This window comes from Buteo buteo, chromosome 26 (assembly GCF_964188355.1).
Source record: "Buteo buteo chromosome 26, bButBut1.hap1.1, whole genome shotgun sequence".
NCBI classification, from domain to species: domain Eukaryota; kingdom Metazoa; phylum Chordata; class Aves; order Accipitriformes; family Accipitridae; genus Buteo; species Buteo buteo.
The window spans coordinates 4,337,458-4,350,819 of NC_134196.1; the positions used below are offsets into that span (position 1 = coordinate 4,337,458).

At 42.3% G+C, this 13,362-nt stretch overlaps 1 protein-coding gene across 1 annotated transcript in view; it reads left to right on the forward strand.

Annotated features, from left to right (window-relative positions):
- The first annotated feature begins 10,366 nt into the window (after positions 1–10,366).
- Positions 10,367–13,362, forward strand: part of TMCC3 (transmembrane and coiled-coil domain family 3) — a 52,329-nt gene continuing 49,333 nt past the window's right edge. Inside the window, exon 1 of the mRNA XM_075058118.1 lies at positions 10,367–10,556. Within this exon, the coding sequence (XP_074914219.1) occupies positions 10,479–10,556 (78 nt within the window). The 5' untranslated portion in view covers positions 10,367–10,478. The remainder of the gene's footprint in view (positions 10,557–13,362) is intronic.

A 13,362-nucleotide genomic window follows, 5' to 3' on the forward strand; every position in this document is an offset into this window, starting at 1 on the left:
AAACCTGCTGATCTGGGGTCTGTTAATCTCTTCTGGTTTAAAATAGCTGTATGATTTTGATAGATGGGCTGAAGATGTCTTGCTGACAGCAGTTAACGTTTGTTTTGTTCTCATTTTAAAAACAGGATTTACTTTAAGCTATTTAAATGCTTAGGGACATTGTTTAAGTTTTAAATGTTTATTCTGCTGCCTGTCTCCATTCACTACAGAGGAATGCAAGAATTGCCTGCTAATTTAGTTGAGCTTATCTACTACTTTTCTGTATCAGTGAAGCTGAGTTGTGTACTGATGCACTCTTATTTCTTAATATTGGATACTTTAGAAAAATAAATACATTATGTTTTTGGGGACTGACCAGATGAAGTCCAGATAACTAAAGGAAATTTCATTATCAGTAGCAAGGGGAAAGTTTATACGGGTTTATACAGTGAAGCATGCCCTGGAGATGACACATTCTTAGAAAAGACAAGAGCATATTCCTGCTGGGTTACTTATTTTTGTTACATAGAAAGATTTTTTCCCTTTTTTAGCAAACCAGATAATTGTTTGCCCTACCTCAGATGCTTTATCTCCACAGATGTTCTAATGCCAGATTTGCATTACTCTTGGTCCTTCAGGCAGTCCTGTTAGTTTTCTTCTTTCCCTCATCATAATTTCAGCAGCTGGTATTATGATACTCAGATGTAATTGCTGATCTCAGCTTCACCAGAAGATTCTCTCTGAAGCTTTCCACTTGGTTTTTGCTTGGGTGAAGCTGGCTGTCATTTTTCCAAGGCCTGTTATTTTTCAAGGCCTGAATCATACTATTATTGAAGTTCTGTTAGAAAATGAGAAAATAGTTCATTTTAAAGGTTCGATAGTTCATTTTGGAGTCCCCATGCTTTTACAGATTTCCATAAATGTTAGATGGCTTAACATTTGACTGTATCCTTACTCCATATCTTTTACAAGGCTAATTAATCTTCATAAAGATCTACAGTATATTGATGTTAAGAGTCTTTGGACACAAACATACTGAACATGCTACGACACAGCTAAACTCTTGGCAACTAAGAATGCGATTGAATGATCGACTTCAGTCCTTTCTTCTGCCGGGTTCTGCCTTCTGCTCTCGGGCATGATTCCCTGCCCGCTTTCCTGAGTCAACACCATGCCTTGAGGAGCTGTGCAGCCAGTCAGATGAGGGAGTTAATAAAACTCATACATATGTATTTTTGCAATCTAATAGTTTATTTTGTTTTGACAGAGGTAGTTGGATCAGCTCTCTGAGCAGCTCACCATCGTTGCATCCAAATTACAACCCAGCCTCAAGGATAAGATACCAGACCAAACACAGGCATTAAAGGTACATAATACACACACATGTAGCATTACAGGCTACCAGTCATCAGTTCTACATACTAACTCTGAAGCAGCGGTGTCCTAGCAGTCAGTGGGTTTTGTTGCAGCTTAAACACATGGGATGAACACTCCTCTGCCTGTGTCGCTGCCTGTGGGTAGCTCACGTGGATTGCTTCCAGGCCAGTATCAGTAACTGGCCATTTCTGTTTATGGCCCTGGGGCCTTTGATACCTCCCCGTGCGTGGAGTTTCAAGGCCACTCGTGTCAGCCGGTGACTGTGCTGTCAGGAGGCCCCACCTGTAGCTGGGATCATTCTTTATCTACGCAGTAAAGGCATATATAGAGAGCACCCTTTTGCAGCTGCTTGCTGTTACTCTGTGCAGTTACAGCAGAGCTGCAGGTATGTGACCGGAGCGACTTTGCTTACCAGGCAAGGCAGAACTGTGACTTTCAAGCTTAAGCAAATCCTCAGACCATGCCTAGGGTTTCAGCGGCGCAAAACAGAACTACTGGAAAATGGTAGGTTGTTTTCATGAAAACTTGTGGCAGAAATGAAAAATAAGTGAAGTGAAAAATGAAAATGAAAAAAACCACCCCACCTCTCGAGCTTTTTCCTGTTAAGTTTTCAAACAGTGAAAGGTTTGTGATACGTTGTTTTAAAAGACAGAATAACGTGAGAAAATGTATCGTTTAGAAAAAACACCTTTCATTGAAAGAGATACAAGGTTTTGGTGAGTGTTAATGAAGAATATACTCTATTGTTTTGTAATTGTATCAGACCTGTGTGCTTGAGATGCTGAAAATCATTGGAATTGGTGAGCGTTAAGAGTGGGTTGCAAGGTAGGCACTGTCCCTTCATATTCTATGTCTTTGCAATGCTGCTTGTTTCTGAGGGGTTTGTCTTGATTTGGTAATACAAATTCTCCTCGGCTGTGGTATTTTGACATAACTTTCATATACCAGGGCCCTAAAGCTCTTAATTACTTATGATTTATACCATGTTGCTCTTAGAGTTTTTATGTTGCTGTTAGAGTTTATATATTGCTCCAATGCTTTCTACTGAGACTCCTAATTACAAGTGTTTCAATACATGTATGTAATAATTAATCTTTATTAGCAGAATAGGAAAGCTGGAACATTCAATTTCTCCCCTTATAATACTTCAAGTAAACTTGTTTATTAGGCTGTGTACGTGTGTGAGGTACACACACAAACACAAATAGATTTACGGGAACATTGTAAAAGAACAGTTTCACTAGTAAGCCTGTAATTATTACAGTTTTTCCCTCTGTTTTGATTTGTAAGCATGTGCCTGTGGGATTCTTGTTGATACTGTCATGCCTGGGCTTGAAAAATCTGACATCTGTAAAACTGTTGGCCTGAGGTGGTTACAAAAAAGAAGTGGGCTGGAGCAAAGGCAATTACTTGCCAACCCAAACCCTGCTGCCAAAATTGTTTTTTTTTTAGGCAGGAAGAGGGACAGCTTCATCTTTCAGTGACACTTGAGGCTCGCTGGTGATGGGCAGGACTCAGTACACGGTGGGCACTGGAAGGGGCAGAGGGGTTTCGGTTTCTTCCAGCCGCAGAGCTGGCCGGCTGCTGCAGTGCGTCTTCTGCAGTGTTGTCAGGCGTCTGTGGACACCGAGGTTCTCTACGCTTCTGTTGCCTTAGGATTGCTTTACATATAAATGCTTTGTCAACATTGCTGTGTTGGTTAAAAAGGTAAAGAAAAAGAAATCCTACCCTTCATGGATATAACTTCAGTAAGAAAAGCTCAGTTACAGTTGTGCTGGGAAAAAAAGGTATTACTCTTGTTCCAGAAAATGATATTCCTATATAACAGAATAGGAATTTTTATTGGCAAATGTTGTATCTCCACTGTTGCATTTTCTAGTGATCTCATGCTGTAACATTGTCCATTCATGGACGTTCAGGGGGAAACTCCCCTGAAATGCTAAGACTCTACCTTGTGTTGCTACAGTTTCCAAAAACATTGCAAAATAAGCTGCTGCTTATATATTGCTGCTTCTTATATATTCCTGCTAAAAGTCAGGTCCCAGGGATAAGAAAATTGTACTGTATGATATCTCATACATTTCACTGGTTGTATAAGAACAAAGCAGGAGACTTTAATCTTTAGAAATTGTCCCCAAAATTTTGTAATGAATAATAGCTTATGAAATTAGGATTTTAAAAGGCCCAAAAGGATGAGTATGAGTATATGTTAAAAATTCAGACTTATTTTTTCTACTTAAAATCTGTATTCTCTCACAGACTATTCTGAAGCATCTGACAGCACCAGGATAGTTAAAAACAGGAATCATGTTATATCTTATCACTTGCCTCTGTGGTCAGCCAGTCGCATGTCTAAACTCACTAAATCTAAATTCAAATCTAAATCATGATTCCAGTACTCAGAGTTGTATAATTCTGATGCAGGAACGTATGCATACAGATGCTGCAGTTTGACGTTGTTAAGAATGAATACTTACATGCAGGAAGTTATGAAGCTCTGCCCTTATCTTTGGGACATTACTAGTGAGTGAATTTGCTGTGCAATATGCAGAAATATGCAATAAAGGCCTTGCATATTGAAGCAATTGGCAAAACTTTAATCGATAGACCTGGATTTTTCCATAAAAAGCATTATAAAATGAAAGTAAAATGAAGGTAATACCTGTTAGCAATACAACCAAGAAACAAATACAGCAAATACTTTATTCAGTGAAAACTATCCTGTAGAATTATATGGTAATACATAATAATAACCCAGAACCAGCTCCTTGATAAATTACTATATTTAGATGAGTAAAATGAGTGTGTTGCTGGATACTTATAAATGATGGTTGATACAAATTTACTTAGCATAATGCAAATATTTATGCTATGCTGTGGTTTTTTGTTTGCAATTTGCTGCCTTTAAAATATTTGTTGTGAAAATCAGGCTCTTGGAAAATTTATGCCAATTAAAGATAGTGGCATTTGGGCTTTTCTGCATAGTTGATGTTAATCTTTCAAGTCCCTGTCACCCAAATCAGAGCTGAATGTCATATGTTTAGGTCTGCCAGAGCGAGAAGGAAACTGGAAGGAGCTTTCTGTTTTCATTATGCTTATCTTAAATGGGCTCAACCATATTTATCTAATGGCTTTTATTAATGCCTGGTTAACCCACCAGATAACTGACTTAACGTACTTCCCTGTTCACCTGGTCTTAAAAGGAAAGCTTTCATATTGCATTGAATTAGATTTAGCAGAACCACAGCTAGATGAGTTGTAGGTAGTCGACTTTGATAGTGCTGAGGGAACTTGAGCTTCATGTCCCTGTAACTTGCATCTCTAGATGTAGAGTCACTGCAGTGAAACCCGTAGGGCTACGTTCTAACAATGCTCACCAGGAAGAGCTGTAGGCTTACTTGCATAATCATTAATTTTTCTGTCCTCTCATAACCCATCTGTGTTTTCTGGTTGACTGGTAAAGAAGTCCTAATCCTGCATTTGACATTGTCTCTTGATATGGAAATAATTGATGTCACACATTTAGCGTGATGTAACTTATACAGAGCCACAGCCATGCAATGAACTTCACAGACAAATAAAATTGACAGGTTCCTCTCCAGCACAATCTACAATCTCTCTGTGCAACCATCAGCCACAAACTGAGCTGGGATGTCTGTGAAGCTATAGCCATAAAGCAGGAGGGTGAAAGTTGTGGTGTATTGACTTACAGAGCCTTTAGGAGCTCAGATGTCAGGTACCCAGCTACATGCCACTTCAGGGGGGCTGCGTGCACTTCTCTGAGCAGTGGGTAGAGGTGGCACATCCTGAGAGCAATTCTTGTGCTCATGGGCTATGTCTAGTTTGAAGTTTTGGCTTGTTTGTTTTAATTTGGGGTAAAGCGATGTAACTGATGTAATCACCAGGCTATGCAGTAATAGGAGATTCAGGCTGGCTGTCTTATGGCTGCGGTCTGAACGGTTTGGATGTAAGTTCACATTCGTGTTTTGGAATGGGGTACATGCTTATGCACCAATAGGCTGCAGCTGTTGGTCCTGCATACCTCATGGCACTATCAAAGCGTCTGATTCGGGACACACAGCCTTCATACGCTTGTTCCCAGAAGGACCCCAAATCACATACTATGACGCAGAAGAAGATTTGTACGCTGATAAGCAGCAACCATTCACATTGCCCGAGGGAGAATTCTGTACTTGTCTCTGCAACGTGGGTCATCTTTAACGTAAATAGCTGGGTTCCAGGCAAGTTCTTGGGTATACAGAACAGCTGGCATTCAAGTCTGCTAAAAAGGTGGCTCTTAGTCACAGCATTTGAAATGCAAAACACTGCCACCATCCTGTAGGTACTGTTTGCACAATTGCTGTCGCTCAGCAGCAGCAATGAGGAATTACATAGTAGAAATTTCCTAGGCTGTATGAGAATGAGGAAAGGGCTTGAAATTGCCTCTCGTCACACAGCAAGGGACACAGGATAGTAGGCAGGGGAAAGGAAGAAGAGGGAGAACTTCTGTTACCCTCAACTGGAATTTTTCACATGCTTCCCTATCCTTCACCGTCTATCAATGCACATCACTAATACACAATGACAGTCTTATTTCTGAAGCTTTTTCCTGTGTAGAAAATGGGTACTCACAGAGTGTCCATGGCTGTTACATCCTGAAAGCACATAAAACATTTCTTAATGAGGAGAGGACAGGGGAGGAGAGGAGTTGATTTGAAATTTTAGTTTGATATCTGAATGTTTATCACCATCTTCTTAATGAACGTCACAGCTTGGCAATGCAATCTGTAAGTCTCAGTGTGATCCCTTGGTAGTTTGTGCTGGGTACAGAGAAGCGGAGTATCTCCTTTCCTGTGGGTGTGAAAGGCTCATGCTTTGGCAGATAAATTGAGAACTGTCACAGTGTGCTCACGGATAACTGCAAGACTGACGTCACTCAGCTCTGTCCCATTTGCCGTCAGACTTAGAAATGGCACTGACAGTCTGTCACGTAGACCTTTTCCCTGGGGGCTGGTTACTACAAGCTTTAGGAAGAAGATTTGGAGGGCATGTTAAAAAGTCTCTCATAAGAAGCCCCGGTATGCTGTGTAGAGTACAGATGTTACCATTGTGGACAAAGGGACCTTCACCTTCTTCCTGATTGTGCCTTTGAAATACACATTTGACACCACATGTTTAATTTCTCCCAACAACACCAGAACACAACATTTAATAATAGCATTTTTAATTCTGGAGAGCTCAAGGTTCTCTGCAGAAGAAAGATGTACCATGCTTCTCCTTTTACAAATGTGGTAGTGGAAGTCCAAAGAAGTAAATTGCCAAGATCCAGATTCATGATAAAACTGGAAAGAGAACAGGGCCAAACCTCAAGCCAGCCTCCTAATGACAGAATTTCCATGCCTTCCATCTCCATAAAGGTTTCCTTTCTTGTGATACTTCCCAGTGTGTGTGTATGACTCCATCCATGGGATTACATTGTGTGGGAGTTGGCTTTTGCTAAGTAATCCCACTGTCGCCACTGCTGCTGCTTCTCCCTCCATGGCCTATCCATAAATCAGTGTACATAATTCATGCAATGCAGGCAATGCTGGCAAAGCCAATATTGATGTCTGTCCCTCTGGAAGCCGAATACAGTGATGTACGCCCTTGTGCAGCGATCTTAAGTCTAACCAGACCTTCCATTCCTAATTGGCATTATTGTTTAAAAGGTCACTTTAAAAAGGTGGGCAAAATAATGTAAATATCAAGAGCATTGTGGGTCGTGTCAGCATGCTGAAGTGAGGGAAAGCACTGGAAGAGGATGAAATTACTTTGTGCCTTTAAGGGCAGCTGGGCAGTCAGTGAGGGATTTTGAGGTATTTGAACTTTAAAATTGACACAATGGATGGCTGGGATGATTTAATGCTTTTATCATTAATTTAAACCATAGAAATGAATTTAAAAATACTTTGTGGGAAGAACAAAGGATGAGAGAATTTATCTATGGGCTATCACTTCTATCTATGTCACTGTCAGTCCAGCCTCATGCTCCTGCCAATACATGGAAGGATTTGCTTTTGTGGGTTGAAGGTTCAGTTGGAAATAGGTGCGCTGTGTGGGAAGAGCATTTATTCAAACTCGGTGGGCTTTTGAAAATAACTGTGAGAGAAGTACCTGGTGAGGCTGTCAGAAGTACTGTGCTGTGCAGCATTCTGCCCCATGCAGGGAGTCATGTCTCTGTTTTGGAGGGAGGAAGGAGAGCTGTACAAACCAGCTGTGTGTGCGAGAGGAGGGGGGGTTGTCTTTGCTCATCCAAGCAAAATGAAATGTATTCTGCAAACATGCCATAGGATAAGTCCTTCTGCTCCCGCTACAGGCCAGGGAGGACCTAGTGAGGGGGAAAGATAAGGGGGGAAAAGAGCAGCCTTTGGCTGCCCAGAGGATTGCATGGCACCACGGTTTGATATATGCTGAACTTACATTCTGAAGACGCAGATGATTTGACTCCAGCATATGAAAAGAACCATTTATTGAGATGTTTGCGAAGTGCGGTCACAGCTCCTCCAAGAACTGCCCAGTGCCACGGCTTTCGCTGCTGGTGCAGGACACGGGAGCTGTTGTTGCTGCAGTAACTGCCACCGCTGAGAGCAGCGGCCAAGCAAACGGATCCACAGGCTTGATTGGAAGGTGTGACTAATACAACACCGAGGTCTTGTGAGACTAACCATATTATCCTCTCTTTTTTAGAAGCTACATTAGGAGAATGCTTTCTTTGTAAATCTATTAGTATGTATGTTAATGCTACTGAGCCCAACCACACATGATATACCTCTAAATACATATTGCGCATCCCTGCCTCTTTTCATCTTGAAGAGAAGTTTCATCATTTTGTGGCTAGTCTGCTGGTATTATTTAAATAAAGCTGATATTATTTAAATAAAACTCTTAAACTTTTGAGTAAACTGTGATTTATAATAAGCCTTGTATTACTAAAGAGCAAAGCAGTTGAAGCCTTTTATGTACCCCTTTTCCAACTACTTACCTTGTCTATGCTTTGATCAACTGCATCTGGCAAGGCTTAAATAACCCTGAAAGTTTCTGAGGAAATAAGGATGTTTCATCCTAGGTGCTTGAAACTGCACAGTCCCCTTTGGAAGTGTGCAATTACAACTTCAGAGAAAACCCCAAACCCACAATATTTGCGTATTTAATTTCTTACTGACCTTTACCTCCAGAGTCCCCCACCCTCTGGCACATTTTGAGTCACGAATTAAATTTCATGTCTGAGCTGAAGAACTGAAGAAATCCAATTCCCATTTTAAAGCTTTTTCCCAGCAGCCTTCCAACTTCAGCTATCTCATTCAGCTCCATAAGGAGTGTAGGAAAGAGGGCAAGTCATCGCTTGTGTGCAGGTATCCTGTGTTAGTTTGGTTACTTTGAATACTGCATTGGGCAAATAATGCTTCCCTTAGCAAACCCACTCACTACTTAATTTGGGATAACTTTGTAAAAACTGGTGTTAGAGTTGAAGAAGAAACACCTGCCAAGAAGGTGAGGTCTAGTATTTCTTTTTACTTTGGAATTTCAGGTCTTTCCTTTTTGAAGACCTCATTACATGAAAACATCAGGAAGGCCCCTGTGTCAGGTAATTAACCTCCGACAGTAGTGTTACCTCAGAACATAAGATTCCAATAAAAAAAGTAAATGGTGGCAGGGAAATATTTTTTAAAATCTGCAACCCCCCCCCCCCGCCGCCCCGGATAGTTAGCTGTGTTGATTTATGGGTGTTTATACACGCACATGCCTTGGGACTGTTGCTGTCTCCAACTAGAGAAGAAAAGCAGTGTGACTCATACATGAGCATCGTAACAACTGTACCTAAAAGGTAAGTCCCGCTGCTGTTGCAAGGGAGTCAGTCCAGAGGAGGTCCAGATTTACTTTTTGTAACACGGTACAAGTGGTAACTCAACTCTTCTATTTATTCCAGAAAAGAAAAAAAGTACATTTCCTGTACAATTTAATGAGCGATTATAAAAACAGTATTCTACTTACACTTTTTTCACAGTAGTTTAAAATGTGTTAAGTGTTACTGATTTAAACGCATTCCTCAGCATAGGTATTCTGAAGATAAATGCAAAAATCAGTCAGGAGCTCTGCTCAACTCTTAGGAATTTAAGTACATTGGCATAAGCGTGCCCTGGAAAACTTGTTTTCCTTGGGTGTTCACAAGTATGGTTTGAAGCTCCCTTGTGCGAGGGCACTGAAGGATTTCTCTCGTATGCGTAGTGTTCAGAAAGAGGGGCTGAATTGGTTGCCATGCTCCACTGACCACTTCGGAAACTGCAGACTCTGATTATTTAGTCGGTTTGAGAGAATTCTTTCTAACATGTTGATTGTGAGAAGCTCTGGGTGTTGAGGGTTTTGCAGCAGCACTCAGCTGCGTCCGCAGTGCCTTATCCTACTGCCAACAGTCAAACCCTTACAGGTGAGCCTGCCCCAGGATGAACAACACACTTAATACCTCTGGTGTCTTCTTTTCTTTCCCTTCCGAACCTTTAGGATGTGCCGTGTTTTGTGGGGCTTCGTTGTAGCCACGGGGTCTAGATTTCTTTGAGCAGAAAGTCGCTCGAATTTGTCTGGAAGGTAACTCCTTCCAAGAGCCGGAGCTTTAGCCAAAAGCCTGAAGCGGCTGTCAGCAGGAGGAACGGGACTGTCCCCCCTCTGGGAGATCATCCTTGCTCCTGCTACCCCCTCAGAAGCACCGACCTCCAAAATCTTTTAAAAAAGAGACGATTTAAGCCCGCTCCCGCTGGCTAAACCTCGCCCCCTACCCTCTTCTCCCCTCAGGGCGTCCTCCCTTTCTCGAAGGGAGGGAAACCACCACAGCCGACGCCCGCCTCGCCCCTTGGCGGCGGGAGCCGGAGCTCTGAGGGGGTTAATGCGGGTGTGCCGCCTCAGGAGAACCGGAGCGGCTGCCGCCGCCGTGCGGGAGGGCCGGGCACGCCCTCCGGGCGTGCCCGGCCCTCCCGCACGGCGGCGGCAGCAGCAGCAGCTGCGATCCCGCCGTTCCCCTCAGTGCCGCGGCCGTTGGGCGGGCGCGTTTTTGGCGGGCGCCTGTGAGGAGAAGGTGGCGGCGGGGCAGCATGCCGGGCAGCGACACGGCGCTGGCCGTGGACAGGACGTATTCGGACCCGGAGCGGCACCGGCGTCGTAAGATGAGGGTAGGGAAAAGGGTTATCCTTGGAAGGAGGGGAGGGTGGTGGGGCTGGGTGCCGAGCTCTGAGGGGCAGACAGAAACCTGCAGCGTGTTCTCCCCGAGGAGGTGTCCGCGTTTGCCAGGTTGTCGATTTAAAGGGAAGTTTTTTCTTTTGTTTTGGTTTGTTTTTTTTTTTAATCTGTGCTTCTTTCATATTCCTACTCTAAATACTCTTTGGAATACGAAATGAAACTGGTTGTTGACATAACAGAAACAGATGTTCAAGATACATCCACAATAGAAACTAGCTGGAGGCGAGAGTAATACACAACTTACTCACCAAAGTCAACAGCGCTGACGATTTAATGAAGTGGCTTTGCGTCGAAATCACACCGGTGAATAGTTGGGTTTGGTCATGTTTCTCAAGGTCTGTCTAATAAACTGTGGATCAGGTGATTATGTCTGGCAGCAGAGAATGATTACGGTTCCCTTCCTGAAGTTACTTGCAAGAGGGCTGTGGCAGGGATGGTGATCAGCAGAAAAGGTGTATCTGTGTGTGCTAGGGATAAAGTAAGGGTATACCGTATATCCATGACGTACAGCTTTATGGGATAGTTTTTCTTATGGTCTGCTGTCAAGTTCATCTTTCTTTATCTTACTAGTTTGATGGTTTGTTCATACAATATATGATAAGCATGTATAGGTAATGCTCATGATCCTTTCATATATTTAGTAGCCTTTGTGGTGAATGTCCTGCTGATGAAGGCAGTTGGCTCTCTAGTTAATGCACAGATTTCAAATTCTCACTTAAATGCTCAGCTCAAACAGGTATAAACCAAATTGCTCTTCTTCTCATGCACTGCAGGAAGATGTGAAGAAAAAGGAGGTTGCTCTAGTTGACTTGGGATATCAGCAGAAATTCTGACTTCTTTTCTATGCTGAGATCCTCCATGTGTCAATAAATGAGCTTTATAGTTTGAAGTGTAGGGATTAGCTATTTCTGCAGGAAGACTGGTTTTGGGGGTTCTTTTGGGGAGGGTGGTTCTTGGGGTTTTGGGGGTTTTGTGTTGGGTTTTTTTTTTTCTTTGTTTGGGTTTGGTCCTGTCGTCGTCCCCCCCGCCCCCGTACTGCACATTAGCGGTACTTCCCTTCAGCCCATTAGTTGACAGTGCTGGAAAGGAGATGGTGTGCTTCAGATAGTTGCTGCATAATGAAATGTTTTAAAAATAGGTAACCCTATACGCTGTAGCTTTGCTACTGGAGTCTACAGTGCTCTTCATACCGTAAGCTAGGTGCACATGCTGGTCATAACCCAGTTAAAAATTTTACGTATTTCCTTTGTTTTTCTTTGTGAAGGTTGAAGTGATTAGTTTTTCTTCGTTCTTGCTATAAGAATAATGTGCTACCTAGCTTACTGTGGCCATGGAAGGAAGTTTCATACCTTCAAGGATGATTTTTACTGTATTTAAGAGTTAACTCTGAAGTCTCTGCTCTGTAGTCTAGCTGATCTGCTTAAAAGCATGAAGTGTCATGGCTAACATTCAGTGTTGTGTGTTGTACTTGTGTATTGAAAAATAAAAGAAAAATCTCACGCTTAAGACAATTTTATGAAAGTATTTGGCTTCTGATTTGTGTTTTTTTTTTTTTAATCAGGATTAGCCTCTCCTTCCCTTCTTGCGATGATGAGAACTGGAAATATAACTCTATTATAAGTTTGTAGAGTTGTATGTAATTGCATTGCTCTAGGGCTTGGGCTTTACAAATTGTGTCAGATATCACAGAACTTGTAATATAATTGCTAGAGGTGGTAGGAGCAGGTTGTATGTTCCAGATGATGGCAAGAGCTTGCATTAAATCCATTTGTCCTTATTCCAGACAAATAGGATTTTTTCCCGGGTAAATTGTCTGGATAACTTCAACATTCCTCTTACCGCTTTAACCAGCGGGATGGAAATGGTCAGGCGCTGGAGCAGCAACAACTGGTGGTATTACGTAGGAAAGAAGCAAGAAAGCAGGATACTGTTTTTCTTTTCGAGACTGAATAAAAAGCGTCAGTGAAGCTGGAGTTAAAGCTGCCATTCCCAAACATTCATGGAGAAAAACAATGCAGCGCATGAACACAGCAATGCAGAGCTGATGGGAGGACACTCAGAGAACCTGAACAAACTAGGGAGACTTGCTTGTGTGAAGAAAGTCTTAGAGCTGGTTTTGTCAGCAGGATAGGGACAGTGTATAGTAAGTAGCATGAGATCCATTTATTAAAGCCTGGGGAAAAGAAAGGTGTTGGAGTAGTTGCTGGATCTCATAGCCTGTATAATATAGGTTGCTGAGTCCGGTTTTTAGATGGGCAGGTTTTGAAGGCCTTCTCCAGCCCTATAGGTTACTGCCTGTGCCTTTCAATCTCATGTAAGGATTTTTCTCATGAGAAAGTGAAGCCTCCTCTATGGACAAGCAAGAAGACGGTTTCAAAATTGCAGCTGTATATACTGTAGGAAGGCATCATCAAATTCAGTTTGCGGAAGTGCTAGAACGACTTGCTGTGAAGATAGCCTTCTGAGTTTGTAAATGTAGAATCTGAAGGGAAAAGGATTTTTAAAGTCCTGCTGCAGCTAAAAAGCTCCTTCAGTATAAGGCAACAGGTCTGTTCAATACCTTCTTCTTTGAGGCCATTTGAAGTATAAGATATCCTGGGCTCTGCTAACAACTCTTCAATGAACCATATGTCACCTTTTGTGCAAAGTTCCCAGTGCCTGAAAGAGTGAAAATACTTTAATGAAGAACAGCTGAGCCAATCTTAACATGGAGGAGTCACTGCTGCCTCAGGGGGCCAA